Source organism: Ahaetulla prasina, chromosome 4, assembly GCF_028640845.1.
Source record: "Ahaetulla prasina isolate Xishuangbanna chromosome 4, ASM2864084v1, whole genome shotgun sequence".
Lineage (NCBI taxonomy): Eukaryota > Metazoa > Chordata > Lepidosauria > Squamata > Colubridae > Ahaetulla > Ahaetulla prasina.
In genome coordinates this window covers 57,401,005-57,420,233 of record NC_080542.1, presented here as the reverse complement: position 1 = coordinate 57,420,233, position 19,229 = coordinate 57,401,005, and the positions used below count along the sequence as shown (strand labels likewise).

At 35.8% G+C, this 19,229-nt stretch overlaps 1 protein-coding gene across 1 annotated transcript in view; it reads right to left on the bottom strand.

Annotated features, from left to right (window-relative positions):
- Nucleotides 1–616: 616 nt before the first annotated feature.
- The window catches only part of TECRL (trans-2,3-enoyl-CoA reductase like), a 90,822-nt gene continuing 72,209 nt past the window's right edge, over nucleotides 617–19,229 (bottom strand). The window contains exon 13 of the mRNA XM_058182702.1: nucleotides 617–1,146. Within this exon, the coding sequence (XP_058038685.1) occupies nucleotides 1,077–1,146 (70 nt within the window). The 3' untranslated portion in view covers nucleotides 617–1,076. The remainder of the gene's footprint in view (nucleotides 1,147–19,229) is intronic.

Here is a 19,229-nt window from a genome sequence, read left to right as displayed (position 1 = left end):
GAAACATAGTGGACATAGTATAACTTGGATTTCAATAAGGTATTTGACAAAGTAGACCACAATCTACTTCCTGGTAAGCTAGAAAAATGTGGGATAGACAACATCACCACTAGATGGATTTGTAACTGTCTGACAAACTGCACTCAATGTGTAGTTCTTAATGGAACTACATTTACGTGAAGGGGAGTAATTACAATAACCATGACCATCAATTGTGTTGTAAATGTTGTACCTTGATGAACGTATCTTTTCTTTTATGTACACTGAGAGCATATGCACCAAGACAAATTCCTTGTGTGTCCAATCACACTTGGCCAATAAATAAAAAAAATTCTATTCTAGTGGGATACCCCACGGTTCTGTTTTTAGCCCAGTACTCTTCCACATTTTCATAAATGATTTAGATGAGAGAATAAAAGGGAAACTCATCAAATTTGCAGATGACACTAAACTGGAAGGAATAGCCATCAATCCATAAGATAGGCTTGAGATCAAGATGGATCTCAATAGATTTGATGCCATACCTGCCCCAATCAGATCCCTTAGGAAAGAAAGGCCCTTGACTCCATTTGGTTAAAGCAAAGAATTCTTTTATTAAAGATGTTGGTTGCAACACTGAAACCCCCGCCCCGTTCACTAAATTTAAAAAAAAGGTGTAGGCTTGCCCAGTGGTGGGATTCAAATAATTTAACAACCCATTCTCTGCCTTAATGATTTCTTCCACCAACCAGTTCACCAAACTGCTCAGAAAGTTAACAATCGGTTCTCCCGAAGTGGTGCAAACTGGCTGAATCCCACCACTGGGCTTGCCCATAGCTCATCCTTCCCCTAAACCAGTCTATTTCCAGCCAACCGGAGCTCGCCAAGCTGCTTTGAGAACTCTGAGATGTTGGGGGATAATTCACATATTTCTCAGGCTGCTGGGCCATGGGATGCTGGTACAAACAGAATCTGGCTGCTCTGGTCCTTTTCATCTGTCATTCCCCTGCTTCCAATTTTTATGTACACACAAACCTTTATTGCCCTTTCATCCTGCCCACCATTCTGTCACCTTTCAGATTTTGATGGCAAGATGCCTATGAGGTGCCAAACTGAACAAAGAAGAGCTGACATTCTGCCCCCCACACCTTGACAGAGATGTTAGTCCTGCAAAAGGGAAAAAAAAAGAAGGGAGGGAGAGATACACATAATTTTTCAATTAGAAAAACAGTTCAATGCAGCTTATCTTGGTATTGGTCATGGAATTTTTTAAGCAGTTTGGGGGTGTTAATATTTGGGAGTCTACCTATTCAGTTCCTGAGCAGGGAAAGTCTTTCCAGATTACTAAATACTGGAAATACTAAATATTTTTCCTGATGTATATGAGAGTCCAGAATGTCTTTGAATTCAAAGTGCTGCTCTTCCTCTATCATAATGAGGTTGGAAGGTGGTTGTGATTCAGGAAGATGTGATTACTAGTTTCAATACACCACAATGAAATACCAAGTGTACACATCGGAGTGTTTTTGGCAGCTCAAGTTCTATGGCCACTGGATTAATAATTCTTTTGATGGGGAAAGGTCCAACATATTCCAATTTTGATTGGTGGTTGTCTAGATTGTAAGAGTTTGGTAGAAAGACAGATGTTGTCTTCCATCATAAGGTCCTTGGCTTAATAATGTATGCTTTTTATCATCCTATATTTTGCATGCTTTCCTACTTTCATCCAAAGCTTTTCTCATCAATGGCCAGGTGTTCTTTAACTGGGCAACCCAATTTTTCAGTGATGCAGTTAATGGGGTGACCTGAGATAGTTCAATGATAGATACAAAGTTGTGTCCTGTGGTCACTTTAAATGGAGTGAACTCAGTGCTACTGTGCACTGAGTTATTGTAGGCAACATCCGTGAAAGGGAAGAGGTCCATCCAATTGTCCTGTTGGTAATTAATATAGCATCTGAGGTACTGGTCCAGGATGCTATTGGTTTGTTCACAGCCCCTGTTAGTAGCCAGATTATGTGAGGAGCTAAGCCCCTGAGTAGTCCCCAAAAATTTTAGGAATTCTTACCAAAGCTGCAAAATGAATTGAACTCTGCAATCTGAGATTATTCTTTCTAGAGTACAATGCAGCTGGTAGACATGCTGCATGAATAGTTTAGCCAAAGCACGTGCTGAGGGAATTTTTTTTGACAGAGTATAAAGTGCACTTGCTTGGAAAACAAATAGGTTACCATTCAAATCACTGTATTCCCCAATCTTTTCAGCAATTCTACAATAAAGTCCTTGGGGCTCTTTCCTTGGGGCTTGAGGCTCTGCTACTGGCTAGAGAAACTCAGGTATTTTCTCTTATCTCCTCTTGCCAGAGGCACAAATGGGGCAGCTAGCTACATAGTTCTCTATGTCCTTTTTCAATGACAGCCACCAAAATTGCCTCTTGATTAGGTGCAGGGTTTTTACGAAGCCAAAATGCTTTGCCACTTTTGAATCATGGCTTTTTTTTGTAGAACATTAATCATTGGCTTTGTGGACAAATAGTTTGGCTTCCACCCAAGCTAGTCCATCTTGTATTGTACATTCTCCCTTGTGCATTTGGAACCACTTGTCCCCACCATGGCTGCCTTTAGGGTGCCCTTTAAATCAACAACTAGTTGGGTTTTCATTTTGACTTGTGCCTGGGTAGTGATTGGGGCCACCAGTTGCCTGAAAGGGATCACCAGTTTAATCACCTCTGGCTTTGAACGATTGTATTGCACCAGCCTGGATAAAGCATCTAGAAAGTTTCTTCCCCTGGGAGGTATCTTAACATGAAGTTAAATCAGTTAACATACTGGGCCCACTGAGCCTGTTTCAAGATTTCTAAATTTTTATGGTCAGTCTATACTTCAAATGGAGGTTTCCCTTCTTCTAGAAAATATCTCTAAGTTAGGAGCACCCAGTGTACTGCATAGGCTTTCTTCTCTCAGTTGGTCCATCTCTGTTCTGCCTCATTTAGCTTTTTAGACGTGTAGGCACATGACTGCAGGACCCCTTGCTCATTTTCCTGAAGCACTGCACTCACTGTGGCAATGCTATGTTAAATTTAATTTTTTTAGAAATTGAAATGTGCAGAAATTCCAACCACCCATAAGCTGCTCATTCATTAGGCTGCTCTTAAAAAAAAAGACTGCCAAAGAATTTTATTTTCAATACAAATGGAAAAGTTTAGCAAGCTAAAGTATACATATTTTTTATAAATTTATTTATTTTTAGTATTCTTTTAAAAATGAAACTCAGTTATGAACAAGTTTAGGCTATGATTACTTTCTTGAACACTGCATTATGCCTGTTCCCCACTTTATAAATTTCTCAAACTATTCTTTTTTTTATGAAAAAGTTTTATAACAACAATTAAAAATTTCCCCCCCTCCCCTCCCCCCTCTTCCATCTTCCCCCCTCCCTCCAAAACCCCCCTTCCCCCCGACTTCCCGGAGCAAACACAAGGTATAGTTCAATAAACGAACAGTCATACATTAAATTTTTAAAATCTAACACAATTATTATTTTTTATTATTATTATTATTTATTAAATTTTTATACCGCCCTTCTCCCGAAGGACTCAGCCAAGATAAAACACGAGATATATACAAATTAAAACATTTAAAACCTAGCAAATTACAAAAAGGCTGATAATTAAAATTTAGTTTTAAAATTTTAAAAATATTAATAAAACCCCGAATTAAAATTTAACACTATTATGCCAGTCCCGCTTGAATAAATAGGTGTGTTTTTAGCTCACGACGGAAGGTCCGAAGATCAGGCACTTGACGTAAGCCAGGGGGAAGTTCGTTCCAGAGCGTCGGTGCCCCCACAGAGAAGGCCCTACTCCTGGGGGCCGCCAGCTGACACTGTTTGGCGGACGGCACCCTGAGGAGACCCTCTCTGTGAGAGCGTACGGGTCGGTGGGAGGCATAAGGTAACAGCAGGCAGTCTCGTAAGTACCCGGGTCCTAAGCCATGGAGTGCTTTAAAGGTGGTAACCAAAATTTTGAAGCGCACCCGAAAAACCACAGGAAGCCAGTGCAGGCTACGGAGTAGTGGTGTTACGTGGGAGCCACGAGCAGATTATAATCCTTCTCTCTCACATAACCTGACTTCTTCCATTAAAATCAAAAACAACATCCTTCATTCAAAGGCAATCCGAAATTTCTTAATCTGATATCTATTTTGAATATAATCAATCCAGTTCTTCCATTCATTTAAATATTTTTCTTGAGTACTGTCTCTCAAGAAGGCTGAGATTTTAGCCATCTCAGCCAAATTGGAAACTTTCAATATCTATTCTTCTATTGTGGGTACTTTTTTTTTCTTCCAATATTGTCCAATCAACAGTCTTGCTGCTGTTATTAAGTTCAAAATCAACTTAGTCTCAATCACTGTACAGTCCGTTGTTATTCCCAAAAGGAAAAATTGCGGTAGGAACTTTATCTTCTTCTTCAGAACATTCTGCATAATCCACCAGATTCTTATCCAGAAAGACTTAATTTTCTTACAAGTCCACCATACATGAAAATATGTAGCATCATCACAATTACATCTCCAACATTTCGCTTGCATATCTGGATACATACATGATAATTTCTTAGGATCTAAATGCCATCTATAAAACATCTTATAAAAATTTTCCCTTAAATTCTGTGCTTGCGTAAATTTAACATTTCTAACCCAAATTTTTTCCCATGTTTCCAACATTATTGGTTCTTGAATATTCTGTGCCCATTTTATCATACAATCCTTTATTAAATCTCTTTCAGAATCTATTTCTATCAACACAGTATACAATCTCTTTATATGCCCCTGAGTTTGATTTCTAATTTGTTTAACCAAATTTTCTTCATTTTGAATGATACCAATTTTCTGATCTTCTTTCCATCTAGCCTTTAACTGTCCATATTGAAACCAAGTATAATTCCTCCCTTCTTCTTTTAATGTATCCAAAGATTTTAGTTGTAAATTTCCCCTCTCATTGTATAAAAGATCTTTATAAGTAATCATTTCTTGTTCCTGTTCTATATTTATATTCTCTACTGTGTGCCGAGGACTTGCCCATATAGGAATTTTATAATTTAACTTATAATAATATTTTTTCCAGACACGCAGAAGAGAAATTCTCAACACATGATTCTTAAAAGCTTTATATACTTTCTTATCATACAATAAATATGCATGCCAACCATATAATAAATCATAACCTTCTATATTCAAAATCCTTTTCTCCGTCAAATTAAACCAATCACTTATTACCGAAAGAACAACTGCTTCATAATACAGTTTTAAATTAGGTTTTTAATCCTCCTATTTCCCGTGTATCTTGCATTATTTTCATTTTAACTCTCGCTTTTTTCCCTTCCCATATAAATTTATTAATTCCAATCTGCCATTCTTCCAAATTTTTGCCTTTCTTAATTATTGGTATCATCTGAAACAAAAACAAGAATTTAGGCAAAACATTCATTTTTATAGCTGCTATTCTCCCCAACAAAGATAATTGTAATTTTTTCCAAGTATTCATTTCCTTCTGAATTTTTTTCCATAACACATCATTATTCTTATACAATTTTACATTTGATGAAGTAAGAAAGACTCCTAAATATTTAACCTTTTTTACAATTTCAAATCCTGTTATTTTCTCTAGTTTTTCTTTCTGGTTCTTAATCATATTTTTGGTTAACACTTTTGTTTTATTTTGATTCACTTTAAACCCTGAGACCCTTCCATATTGATTAATTACTTCCAACAAATATACACTCGAATTTATAGGCTGAGTCAACATAACAACCAAATCATCTGCAAACGCTCTAACTTTGTATTCATGTCTTCTAATTCTAATACCCTCTATCTCTCTAACTCTCTTATCCAATAAAGGTTCCAAAGACAAAATAAACAATAAAGGTGATAAAGGACACCCCTGCCTTGTTCCTTTCATAATTTTAAAACTATCTGTCAAACTACCATTGATTATTATCTGAGCTGTTTGCTCTCCATAAATTGCCCTAAGTATTCGTATAAAACCATTTCCAAATTGCATTTTGTCTGTTAATTTAAATAAAAATTCCCAATGCAAATGATCAAAAGCTTTCTCTGCATCCAAAAATATAAACGCTGCCGGAATCTGATTTTTCTTTTCCAAATATTCCAATAAATTCACTATCTGCCTAACATTATTCCTCATTTGTCTCCCTTTTATAAAACCAGACTGGTCAGTGTGAATCCTTTGTTGTACAATTTCCATTAACCTAATTGCCATTATTTTCGCAAAAATCTTATAATCATTATTCAAGAGTGAAATCGGTCTATAATTCCCAGGCTTAGTACAATCCTGATCCTCTTTTGGTATCAATGAAATAAAAGTAGTCCTCCATGATGGTGGCACTCCTCCTCCCATCAGTATCTGATTAAATAACTCCATAAGTGGACCAACTATCTCATCCTGTAACTTTTTATAATATATTGCTGTAAGTCCATCTGTGCTCAGGGATTTCCCTATTTTTAATTGCTTTATTACTAAAATAATTTCCTCAGAAGTTATATATAACTAATGATTTGTTCATTAGTTAAAACTTTAACCTTATATTCTTTCAAATATTTATCAATATCCATATTCAATATTGTTTCTCTGGCATATAAATTTGTATAATATTCCAAGAAAGCTTTTTTAATTTTATCCTGTTGAAATCTCACTTTACCCTTGTATTCAATTCTTTCAATAGTACGTGCTTTCTGTCTTTTCCTTAACATATAAGCCAACCACCTCCCTGATTTATTAGCATTACAAAAAGTATTATGTTTAGCATATTGTATATTGGTTGCCACCTGATCTGCCATTAACATATTAAATTGACTCTGTAATATCTTTATCGCCTCATTAGTTTTTAGATCATGTGGATTATATACCAATAATTGTTGTTTCCTCTGAATTTCCTCTTCTAAATCCCTACAGTGTTTTTGTAATTTTCTCCTCTGTCTACTATTAATATATATCAAATTTCCTCTCATAAAGGCCTTGCTAGCGTCCCACACCATTTCTATCGAAGTTCCCTTATCCAAATTATAATCAAAAAATTCTTTCATTTATTTTTTACATTGATTTACATTATCCTCATATCTAAACAAATTTTCATTTATTCTCCATGATCTTCTTCCACCTTCATATTGCAACTCCATCCATACCGGACTATGATCAGTTAAACACCTTGGAAATATCTTTGTTTTCCTAACCCTAGAAAGCAAGTCATTGGTAATTAATATAAAATCAATGCGTGAAAAAGATTGATGCCTACCTAAAAATAAGTATAGTCTCTATCATCAAAATTCTGCCTTCTCCATATATCTTTCAACTCAAAATCTTCCATCAAATCAAAAAAAGATTTAGGCAGTTTTGCATGCATAGGAATTTTCTTAGAAAGAGTTCTTTTATCTTTTCTAATATCCATTACACCACTCCAATCCCCTAATATAATAAATGTTTTATAGTCCCAAAGAGTCAATTTTTCATGTAACAGTTTATAAAATTTTTCTTGTTGTTGATTAGGTGCATATATGCCAATCACAAGTGTCTTTTTTCCTTCTAAAATCAATTCAATAGCAATATATCTTCCTTGAATGTCCGTTTCAATTAATTTAGCTGATATATTTTTCTTCAAATATATAACTATACCATTTTTCTTATTCGAAGCAGAAGAAACAAAATGTTTACCTAATTTCGAATTAATCAAATATTTCTGATCTGATAATTTTATATGTGTCTCTTGCAAACATATCACATCATTTTTAAATTGTTTCAAATAATGGAATATTTTTCTTCTTTTCTGTGCTGAATTTAAACCATTAACATTCCATGTCAAAATTTATTTGCCATCACTGGCCTCTTGAAGCTTCTGAGCAATTAGCTGAAGATTCTCACTCTTGACTTGGCTCCTCCACAGCTTCAGTAGTAGAATCCCGTTCCTGTCTTTGAAGTTGTTCCTCTATCTCCTTACGCCTAATAGCTCCCCTTGTCACTCTTTGTTCTTGAGGTTGTTCTTGAGGTACTGACATCACAGGTGCAGTTTCAACTTCCCCACTCTGTTTCTCTTGAAGACTTTTATCCACTGTTTCTACATCCACTTTCAATACATTAAAAAGAAAATCTTTTGCTTTCAACTCAGTATCAATTCGATATCTCCTGCCTTGAAAAAATACTGTTAAGCCAATTGGAACCTCCCATCTATATTGAATCTGATGCTTCTTAAGCTCTTGTGTAAAAAACCTAAAATCCCTTCTATCCTTTAACATTTTAGCAGGGATCTCTTTCAAAACCAATACCTCCTGTTCTTCTATTTGCAATTTCTTTTGGTATGTAGCTTGCAAAATCTGATTTCTTATTGTAGAAGTCAAAAAATAAATTACAATGTCTCTTGGGAGCTTTTTCTGCCTCGCTACCCAAGAATTAGCCCTGTATGCCTTATCAATTTGAAAATCAACTTCTTGAGGGTCCATTCCTAACATTTCAGCTAAGGCTTCTGATATAACTTTTTAAAGATCTTCTTCTTCTGGTCTTGAAGACCCCTAATTCTCAAAGCCTTCTCCAACGCTCTATATTGCAATACCACCACATGGTCCTCATTTTTATCCACTTTATTTTGGAACTCTCCGACTTTATTATCCAAATACTGATTTGCTTGACTAATTACTTCCACTTTATTCTCCATTACTTCCAAATTTTTTGCCAAACCTTGAAAAACCATCAATAAATCTTCTCTAATTTTTTTATTAGTCTCTTTAATTTCTTCCCTAAATTGATCCTTCACACCATAAATATTATTCATAATTTCTTTAAATCACTCTTCAGAAACTCTGTTCTGTTCCTTTAACATATCTTCTAAGTTAGTTTCAGACCCCCTTCTCGTCATGGGAGCTTTTGGTGACTTAAAAGCCATTTTAATTTAAGTAAAGTCTCTAATTAGAATTGTAAAATCTCAAAGTCTCAAAAAGTCTCAAATTAAAGTTGTAAAATAAAAACTTTCACCTTGCCTCCTATGGAGAGCTTGTATTCAGCCAAAATCCACAAAGATGAACTTCGCTTTCTCTCACAAGCAGCCTCCAATCCACTTCCTCTCAGACGCCATTTTTTCCTTCACTAAGTTAAAGTGAGAAAAAGTTTTCCCCTTTTTTAAAAAAGAAGTAGAAGTCAGCTCTCTTCTTGCTTCCCCAGTAAACGATCACTTGTATTTGTCCCGTCTGCTTTTAGTTATTCAAAACGGAATCAATCGAGCAGAGGTGGGCATCTTCCTCTTGTCCTGCCTAATTAGCAGGATTGAGCCGAGTCTGCAGTAGGGCTGGATTAAGCAGGCACCCCTCCGAGACTCTGCATAATAAAGCAGAGTCCCTGGGGCAATCTTCTGCTATCCAGCCACTCTTCGCTATTCTCTTTCACCCAGAGAAAAGCTTTGAATCTGCTAACAGCTGTTCTCCGCTGTTTCACCAGCTTTTACAGAATCTCAGTTCGGGACGCCATTTCCAGACGTCCTCCGGGGAAGACGGAAGCCACTGGAAGTCCAAATTTCTCAAACTATTCATCGCTCACTGCTAACCTATCACTAATTTTGTAACAAAATTATATATGAACTAATAGTTGAAGTTTTCTTGGCAAAGATTTTCAGAAGTAGTTTGACATTGCCTGTTTCCTGAGCTGAGAGAGAGGAACTGGACCAAAGTTACCTAGCTGACTTTATGTCTAAGTTGAGACTGCATCTCATAATCTTCCAGTTTCTAGCCTGATGCTTTATTCACCACATCAAATTGGCTCTCATTCTTTCTGCTCATTTGTAAACAAATTATTGCTGCAACATTGCTTGTTACATTAACAAACTATCCCAGAATGAACACAATGGACAAATAATCTCTATTTCCTTAGCTGACCTATTAGTGTTTCTAAAGGAAATTAATAGGCAAAGCTTTTTATACATCAATTTAATTGAAGACCAGGTTGCCATTAAAGACTATTCCAACTGGTTCTATGCTTTTAAGCAAATATAACTTTGCTTAAACAAAATCAATTTTAATGATTGTTTTTGTACTTATTACTTTTGTAGTAAAATATAATTACTTTAAAAAGAAGGCTAATTTTCTTCCAGATTTACTTCAGAGCCACTGAAGAAGACCTTTTCACGTAGGAAAGTCATGAGGTATATAGCAGGGAGCAACTTATAACCTTCTGCTAGCATCTTCGTTGACTTTGCTTGATGGATTAAATACAGGCTGTTCATAGCAAGGATGAGGATGAAGGGAATGTAAATTGGAGCTCAGGCTCAGTTGAACTGGATTACAAATGATTGGAAGTGTATGTGTAGATTGAAGGAAGCAATTGACACTATGAACAGACCATATACATTTAAATGTCTTGTATCAATTACTGTGCATTGTTATGCCTTTGAATCATAATGGTCTAACATCTAAAAAACTTCTCCCTTTTGGATACAAAATCAAAAACCTGGTAGCAGGGGTTAAATCCAGCAGGTTCTGACAGGTTCTTGAGAACAGGAAGTGGTAATTATGAGCAGTTCGAAGAACCAGAAGCGGAAATTTTGGGTAGTTTGGAGAACTGGCAAATACCACCTCTGGCTGGCCCAGAGTAGGTGGGAATAGAGATTTTGCAATAACTTCTCCCAGGAGTGGGGAAGGAATGGGGATTTTGCAGTATCCTTCCCTTGGATTAGGTGGAAATGGAGATTTTGCAGTGTCATTTCCCTGGAGTGGGGGGGAATGGAGATTTTGCAGTATCCTTCCCCTGCCATGCCCACCAAGCCACACAATGCCCACCAAGCCACATGCCCAGAGAACCGGTAGTAAAAAAAAATGGATTTCATCACTGCCTGGTAGGAACTACACTATTACCTTTTTCTATGCAACAGATTGGGAATAAAGCTCTATTCTTTCAGAATCATGATTCAGAATTAGAAAGAAGTCAGAATGGAACACTAGATGCTGTGTTCAGCATATTGTTACACAAAGTACAACAGCACATGTTTATACTATAAAGTATTGCATAGAAAATAATATAATTAAATGTACATAGTTCATTGCACATTAGGGGTGGAATTCACTTACCTTCCCTACTGATTTGCATATGTGTGCACGCTGTGTGCGTGCTTGCTTCACACGCGGCATTGTCTGCACATGCGCAAAGCCTTCTGCGCATGCACAGAGGCTTAAAATGTCATAAAACGATGTCATGACTTCCGTTTGCCGCTACCAGTTCTCCCAAGCCAGATAGAACCAGCTGAATTTCACCCCTGTTGCACATGTAGAATGATAACACATAGAGCAGGATAATGTGAATTAGTCAAAAGTTTGATTTTTAAATTCTGAAATTTATTTTAGTTTGATTTTCCTGGAAAAATAAAAATAATAATAAAAAAAATTTTTTTAACAACCTCTTTGGCCAAAGAGGCTGTAAAAAAAAAACCCCCGGTTTTAAAAGACTCCTCTGGCGATCCCAGATGAGTTCCTCATCATCAGAACCTTAAAAAACATGTTTTCTACAAGCTCTTCAACGAAAGAGCTTGTAGAAAACCCCCTTTTAAGAGGTTCTGGGCTGCGATGAAGCACTTACCTATTACTGCTCTTTTCCGGCTGGGAAAGCCATGCTTTACATCAGTTGCATGAGCTAGCAAACTGAATCTGCCTGCCAAAAATCCATCTCCTTAGTCAGCAATGAAATCTGCCCGCTTTGCTGGCTGAGGAACTCTGGGAATTGAAGTCCACAAACCTTAAAGTTACTAAGGTTGGAGACCCTTGACCTAAAAAATATAAATAAAATAAAATAATAAAATAAAATATTTGTGCAGCTTTCTGAGATTTGATGTGTTTCTGTAGTGTTTCACTCTAACTACACAAACACACAAAATCTCACAAATCTATATTTGGCATTTTGTGTGTGTATGTGTGTGAGTCAGTTGTGTTGTGTTGTGTGTGTGTAAAGTATGAAAGTTGGTTTTTGAGCTTTTTGTGGCTGTGTGAGGTTCCTGCTTGTTGCACGGTCCATTTTGGGTGAAGTGCAGCTGCTTTTACATTGTGTGTAAGTCAGCTGTGTTGTGTTGTGTGTGTGTAAAGTGTGAAAGTTGGTTTTTGATACCTCTTATTGTTTTGTATACTTTGTTTATTATGTTTACTATTTATTGTTATTGGCCACCCCCACCCAGTCATCTGACCACTAGGCCACGCCCACCAATTAAGCCACACTCACAGAACCAGTAGGGAAAAATTTTAGATTTCATCCCTATCTTGGATTACTGAGAATCAAATCACTTCGATTGTGCATCAGTTTCAGAAGAACCAAAAATAAAATTGAGTTGATGCTGACAGTGAATAGAAGTTTGAAATGTTGTCCCTAAAGCTCATGCTGAACAATTTGCAAAGCTACTGACATCTGGAACATGATCTGATTCTCTCTCTAGACTCTAAATAAGTCTCTCTAGAAACTGGTTTTCATTTAATAAAAGTCTCATTGCAATGTATTCAGTATTTAAGTATTCTTTAGAGATATATCCCTTGTTCATATACAGTGTTAAAAACACAGGCAGTGCTTGGCATTCTGGCTGTACATATTTGATGTGGAAAACAACTTTATTTATTTTTTTAAAAAATGTATAAGATGTATTAATTACATTGTTGGTGACAGTGATATACAACTATTGTATATAATTTAAGTACAATTTATCAGATCCATATTTAGCATTTATCTTTCTGACTATACTAGTCACAAAGTTCATTATTTAAAAAATACAAAATTAACTTTGTTACCCATAGACGAAAACATTTTTCTTTTATGTTGATTTTCCAGTAAGGAAAAGTTAGCATTTCTATAACATTAATGAAAGTTGTAATTAAAGTAAGTAACAACCATACTTACATTAACTACAACTTTCATTAGGAAAACAATTTTAAATGTCCTTGAATAAGAACAATCTTGTCTTGTATACTTATATTATTTTGTAAGCTTATTCAACTAATGAATTTAAAGCTATTGTTTTTCCTGAAAAGATGATCCTCAATTTAAAATTACCTCTTACCTCTTTCAATCTTTTCTTTTATGTACACTGAGAGCATGTGCACCAAGACAAATTCCTTGCGTGTCCAATCACACTTGGCCAATAAAAAAAATCTATTCTATTCTATTCTATTCTATTCTATTCTATTCTATTCTATTCTATTCTATTCTATTCTATCAAAATTTCACCATCATATAAGATATAATAAATAACTAAAATTGAATGTTATTAATAAAAACCTATAAAAATATGTAAAAATCACCAGTACCAATACAAACGCGCAGAAAAATGAGAATGTATCTGTGTTTGCTAACTAGCATTCAAAGACATAGTATTGCATCAATCATTTATCTTCACATAGACAACTATCTGAGGGCAAAAGAAGAATGGGACAGCAGAGAATGAAGTGGCTGGATGGAGTCACTAAAGCAGTAGGCATCAGCTTAAATGGTCTCTGAGGGATGGTGGAGAACAGAAAGGCCTGGAGGAAATTTGTCCATGGTGGACAATACTTTGCAACTAACAACAAAAGACCATTATCTTTACATAGACAATATAACTTTATCTTCACGGAGCCAATATAACTTCAGCTGGAGATGGTAAATAGCAAAAAATTGGGAAGAAGTAGTTTATTAGATGCCAGAAAATTTAATAAGTATGGCTCGCAATGAAATAAAAAATACAACAAAGGAAAATAATAGGAAAATAAAAAAATATATAAAAATTGTGCTAAATATAAAAAGATTGGGTCAGATTAAAATCAGGGCTGAGAAACTAAAATGTTCTTTTTAAGTTTAAATAACAGCAAAGGAAGTGTAGCACCAGATTACTAATGACAAGAAACACATCTGTAAGAGGATGATTCGGTTGTTAATATCTGAGCCCTTGAATTTACTCTCCATTAATAGTTTGGCTATGATGTCATTGTAAATAGGGCATAGAGGACATGGTGGGTAATGTCAATCAACATTGACAGATTTTTTTTTCAATTAGAGTGCTTACAAAGTTTCCCTTATGCCTGCAACCCTTCATGGACTGCAGATTATGTAAAAAAAAATCTTTATTTACTAGGTATTGGGAGTGGGAATCTGTATTTTTATAATAATGATGTCAGAACTGCCCCAGTCTGATCTCTTAGAAAAGAAAGACCCTTGATTCCATTTGGTTGAAGTGATAGTTCTTTTACTAAAAGATGTATGAGACTGCCTAGGTGTTTTGAAAACACAGATGTTTAGGGTAGTCACATTCTTTTTCACAGTGCATGGCCTTGGCTGCTGGCACAAATCGGTTCCAAGCACTCCTGCTCTTCATCAATCTGTCACCTCCTGCCAATTTCCCATCATGTATTTTTCCCCCCATGTCTCCCTCCTTCTTCTAGACTTTGATGTAGGTATTGTGGTCTGCCAGTAGCCTGTGGAGCTGGCAGCGGAGTCGAACAGTGAGAAGGCTGGGGAGGAACATTGGCCAGTCCTGGAGTCTGGGGAAGGCCTAGATGAGGGCTTTGCACTGGAAACAGAGATGGGGCTAGGCCCATCTGGGAGTGATGTGTGGACTCTGGAGCCCCCAGAGTCAGACAGCAGAGAGGCAGTGGAACAGGAGAAGCCTGTTCCTAGTGCACGCATGCACAGAGCTGCCAGAAGGCAAGAGCAGCTAAAGCAAAAGGGACGACTTGGGAGTAAGGCCAGGATATGATTGGCCCCCTCCCATAAGGCTTAAAAGAGAAACAAAGGCACTTGGGGCCATTTGCAGGAAAGCAATGTTGCTAACTCTGTTTCCAGTTGGCATCTCTTGTTTGTTTCTGGACTCCATGGGCCTTTGCCAAGTAAGGCCTTTGGCAGCATGTCAAAGAAGATAAAGGTTTATGATAATTCCGAAGAACTTGTTTGCAACTAATTTCAAGGACTTGTTTGCAACTCAGCTGGGAATGAACATAATTCTCAGCTGTTACAATAAAATAGGTTTGTTTGGGACTAATAGTGTCTTGTAATGACTCAGTAAGCCTATGTCATAACAATAGGATGCCAGCAAGCTGCCAAGCCGAAGATGGTAGACCTGACAAATGGTATATATAAGGATAAAAATTTAAATGACTGTACAACAATAACATCTTTATTAGCATCCCTATCTCTGATATTTTCTTTGTTCCAAGAGCTAAGTTCTCTTTGGAAAATAACATTTAGAATGTACAAGACAAAAGTTTGGTCCATTGATTTTCAGCTGTATAGGGAAGAAAACACAATTTGGGGAATTCTTCAGGCTTTCTAATTTTTTATAAGAAACCAGTGTGGTAATAAAACATTTGCAACCCCAAAAGCTACCTCAGGAAACTGATAACACATTACACCAACCCTGAACTTTGTACATAATTTCACTATTAGAGAGGAATCAATCCTCAAAAGAGAAAGGGGCTGGGACCAAGAAAAAAAAATTTAGCCAACATTTAGTCATTTATCCATGATCCTTATAGGATCCTCTAGAGTCAGGCTAGGATTTTTAATGCAGTGAATGATCTAGAATATCATCTTAATTACCTAAGTTGGACTTGATCCAGTGCAATGAAATTGGGAAAAGGACCTAGCTGTGCACTACTGAGCATTTATGCCAGTGCTTTTGCTTTAAATAGTTTGCAATGATTTATGTCACAGTCACTGCCCTGGACAAAACCCAGAGCATCTAAAAGTACATTAAAATGGTATCTAAAGATAGGCTGCTGACAGAATGCCTGAAGTAGCAGGAGACATGAGAGGAAGAATGAACAGAAGAAATGCCATGGCAAGTCAAGACCCTGCCATTGGCAGACAGCACAGAGCAATCCTTAAAAAAGTGGATGCGCTACAATTATTTTAAAATTTACAAGAATACTGTCAATACACTTATGGGTATTCTAGGTATATAATATGATTTCTTACTAAGAAACTATATAGTCTATTGAGCTAATCACTCTGTTGGAATTACAGTGCTTGGTATTTTCAGCTACAGAGTCTATTGCCCAGTCCAGACCTGTTGAGGACATAGTTCTCACCCCTCTATTTCCCCCTCCACACACAATAGCAACTTTGAGGGGAAGAGACTTCTGAAAGTAGCAGTAGCATGGCTAAAGCACAGCCTACCCAGTAAATGAGGTCACCCTTATCTTTATTATGATAAATGGGTGATTGTCAGAATTTCTTAAAATAATCATTATCAAACTTTGATAAGCCACATGGTTTAGTGTTTGTCCAGTTCTTTGATTAAAACTTCTTCCTTGTTACTTTCAAATTTAGAGTATTAGATTATCCCACAGTGTTAATTTATCATGTGATTCCATTGAAAATTTAATTGTTTACAAATTCATCAGCTTTCAAACTTGGAACAGACAGGCCATATTTACTATAAATTATGCCTAAATTGGCAGTGTTCAGAAAAACTATAATCCCACAAAAGTATATATGTTAAAATAAAGGCCCAGGGACAAAGCAGAAAATCTAGTAAATTAACTTGCCACCATCACAGGACAATTTCATCAAAGAAATTTTAGGGTTCTCAACTTGTCATAAACCCCTGTGGCTTTAGCCCTGATTCTCAGAGACCCCTTTAAACCACAAGTCTTTAAAGCTCTTTGGATCATTATTAACATCTGAAAATTCCAGGATTCTCCTGTTGAAGAACCTTATTGTTACCATTACATTATATGTTTGAAGGATCTAAGTTTTAGCATTAATATAGGTGCTTCCAGTGAGAACTTTGGGTTTTTTCCTAATACTGAATGATTTCTCTTCTTTGCATCTGAATGCATTCTCAGCAATTTTCTCCAAAATTACTCTTCAAAGACATCAGTTCTATTTTATTCAGACTTTCTCAGAATCCAGTTTTCATAGCCATCTGTTTCAACTGAGCGAACCAGGGCCTTATCAATGTGTATCTTTGTTGTCACTGTGATATCTCTTCCTTTAAATATTGCTTCTGGATCTATCATAATTTTTCATTTTTTTCTTCCAAATGGACTCATTCTTCTCCACTTATTTTTTATTGGTTTGCTATTATTGCCTGTTGGCTTCTTATCATTATCATCATAATCAAACAGCTGACTAACTTTTGCTTTATTTTTTCACTTTCATTTTCATCGAGATAATATAAATAGCAAAAATCCATGGTTATTACTTTTTTTTAAAAAAATGAGATTGTTACCATAGGGTAGCTGGGGAAAATAGCTCTTTAGGGAAAGATAAGTGCAACTGAATAGACATTTGGGATGTGATCAATAGCCGCCCTTTCTCCTTTATTTATCTCAAAACTGTTCCTCAAACAAATTCAGATAATGTTACATGCTTAAAATAAAAGGCAGGCTTTCAGTTTACTTTGGCCCCAGATTGTGTTTGTATAGAGAGTTATTATGTTAATGACAAATATTTTAACTGAACCACAATTCAACCTTTTAAGGAGAACATTTCCAAGAAATTAATCACCACCATTAAATGTTGGGAGACTATTAAAATGTACTATAGTCATTTGTGTTCATATAGCGACACCCAGTGGCATAACATTATATTTAGTTGGGATCATATTCTGTTTTTTTCGTTTTGTTTTTCTCTGAAAAAGATCATTAATATTATACAAAACCTAAATGAATGCAAGTTTACTTTAGATTGGCCAGGGATTAGTTTCATATTGTTATCAATTACAATGTAGTTCTGGGACTGTGTACTCTGAATAAGATTTATTTTTTTATCTTCTATCTATCTATCTATCTATCTATCTATCTATCTATCTATCTATCTATCTATCTATCTATCTATCTATCTGTTGTATATAGCTGTCAATCTATATTTGGAGAGTACCAAATTAAATGCATGAAACAATACAATAAAATAACTAAAATAATTTTAAAAGCATTAAATAACAATAAAAACATTATTTCAACTATACAAGTCAAGGTATATGTGTATGTGAATGTGTACGTATCATTGTCACTTTTATTAAAATGATAAAAATTTTAAAATTTGCAACACACTACAAGTATGTTTAAGTTTGTAAACAACAAACTTAAAGACTTGAGATCCATCCCACCCCTAAAAGGATCTAATGGTAAAGAAAGTAATGATGAAACAGTTAAAGCAAATCTCTTTAACACATTCTTCGGCTCAGTCTTTGTTAACAATAATGGCTCATACCCAAAATTCCCCAGTCATACCAACGATTACGATGATCTAATACAAATAATGTGGCCATTATTGAATATGTATTTTACTTGATATTTTAATTTTGTATATTTAACTGTTTTAACCTTGGCTGTACACCGCCCTGAGTCCTTCGGGAGAAGGGCGGTATAAAAATTTAAATAAATAAATAAATAAATAAATAAATAAATAAATAAATAAATAAATAGATTTCACAGAAGATAATGTTGAAAAGGCCCTTTGCAGACTGAAACCATCTCTATCTATTGGACCTGATGGTCTATGTGCATACTTCTTAAAAAAGCTTTCCACTGTTATAGCAAAACCCCTAAGCATAATCTTTGAAAAATCTTTCAGGACCAGCTCCCTTCCCAAACTTTGGTCACTAGCCATGGTCATGCCTTCAAAAAAGGAGACCCAGCCTAGTTGAAAATTACAGACCAATTTCTTTATGCTGCGTCACCTGCAAAGTAACGGAATCAATCATCAACCAATCCATCACTCTCCACCTTGAAACAAACAACCTATTCTCTAATAAACAATTTGGTTTCAGAAAAAAATTATCCTGTAATTTACAACTTCTACACTGCAAAAACATATGGACTACAAATCTTGATCAGGGCAAAGCAATAGATGTAATTTACATAGACTTCTGTAAAGCTTTTGACTCTGTGCTACATGACAAACTTCTAAAACTAAAATCTTACGTCATCTCCGGACCCCTCCATAATTGGATAACAACGTTCCTGTCAAACAGACAACAAGTGGTCAAAATAGGCAATGCCCTATCAAATCCTGCTCCTGTCAATAGCGGTGTCCCCCAAGGCAGCATTCTAGGACCAACACTCTTCATATTATACATTAACGACATCTGTGACCATATTATAAGTAATTATGTTCTCTTCGCCGATGATGTTAAACTATTTAACACTACCAACAATGCCGTTACCCTTCAAAAAGTCCTTGACTTTGTGTCAGAATGGTCAGAAATTTGGCAACTCCAAATTTCAACCAGCAAATGCTCTGTCT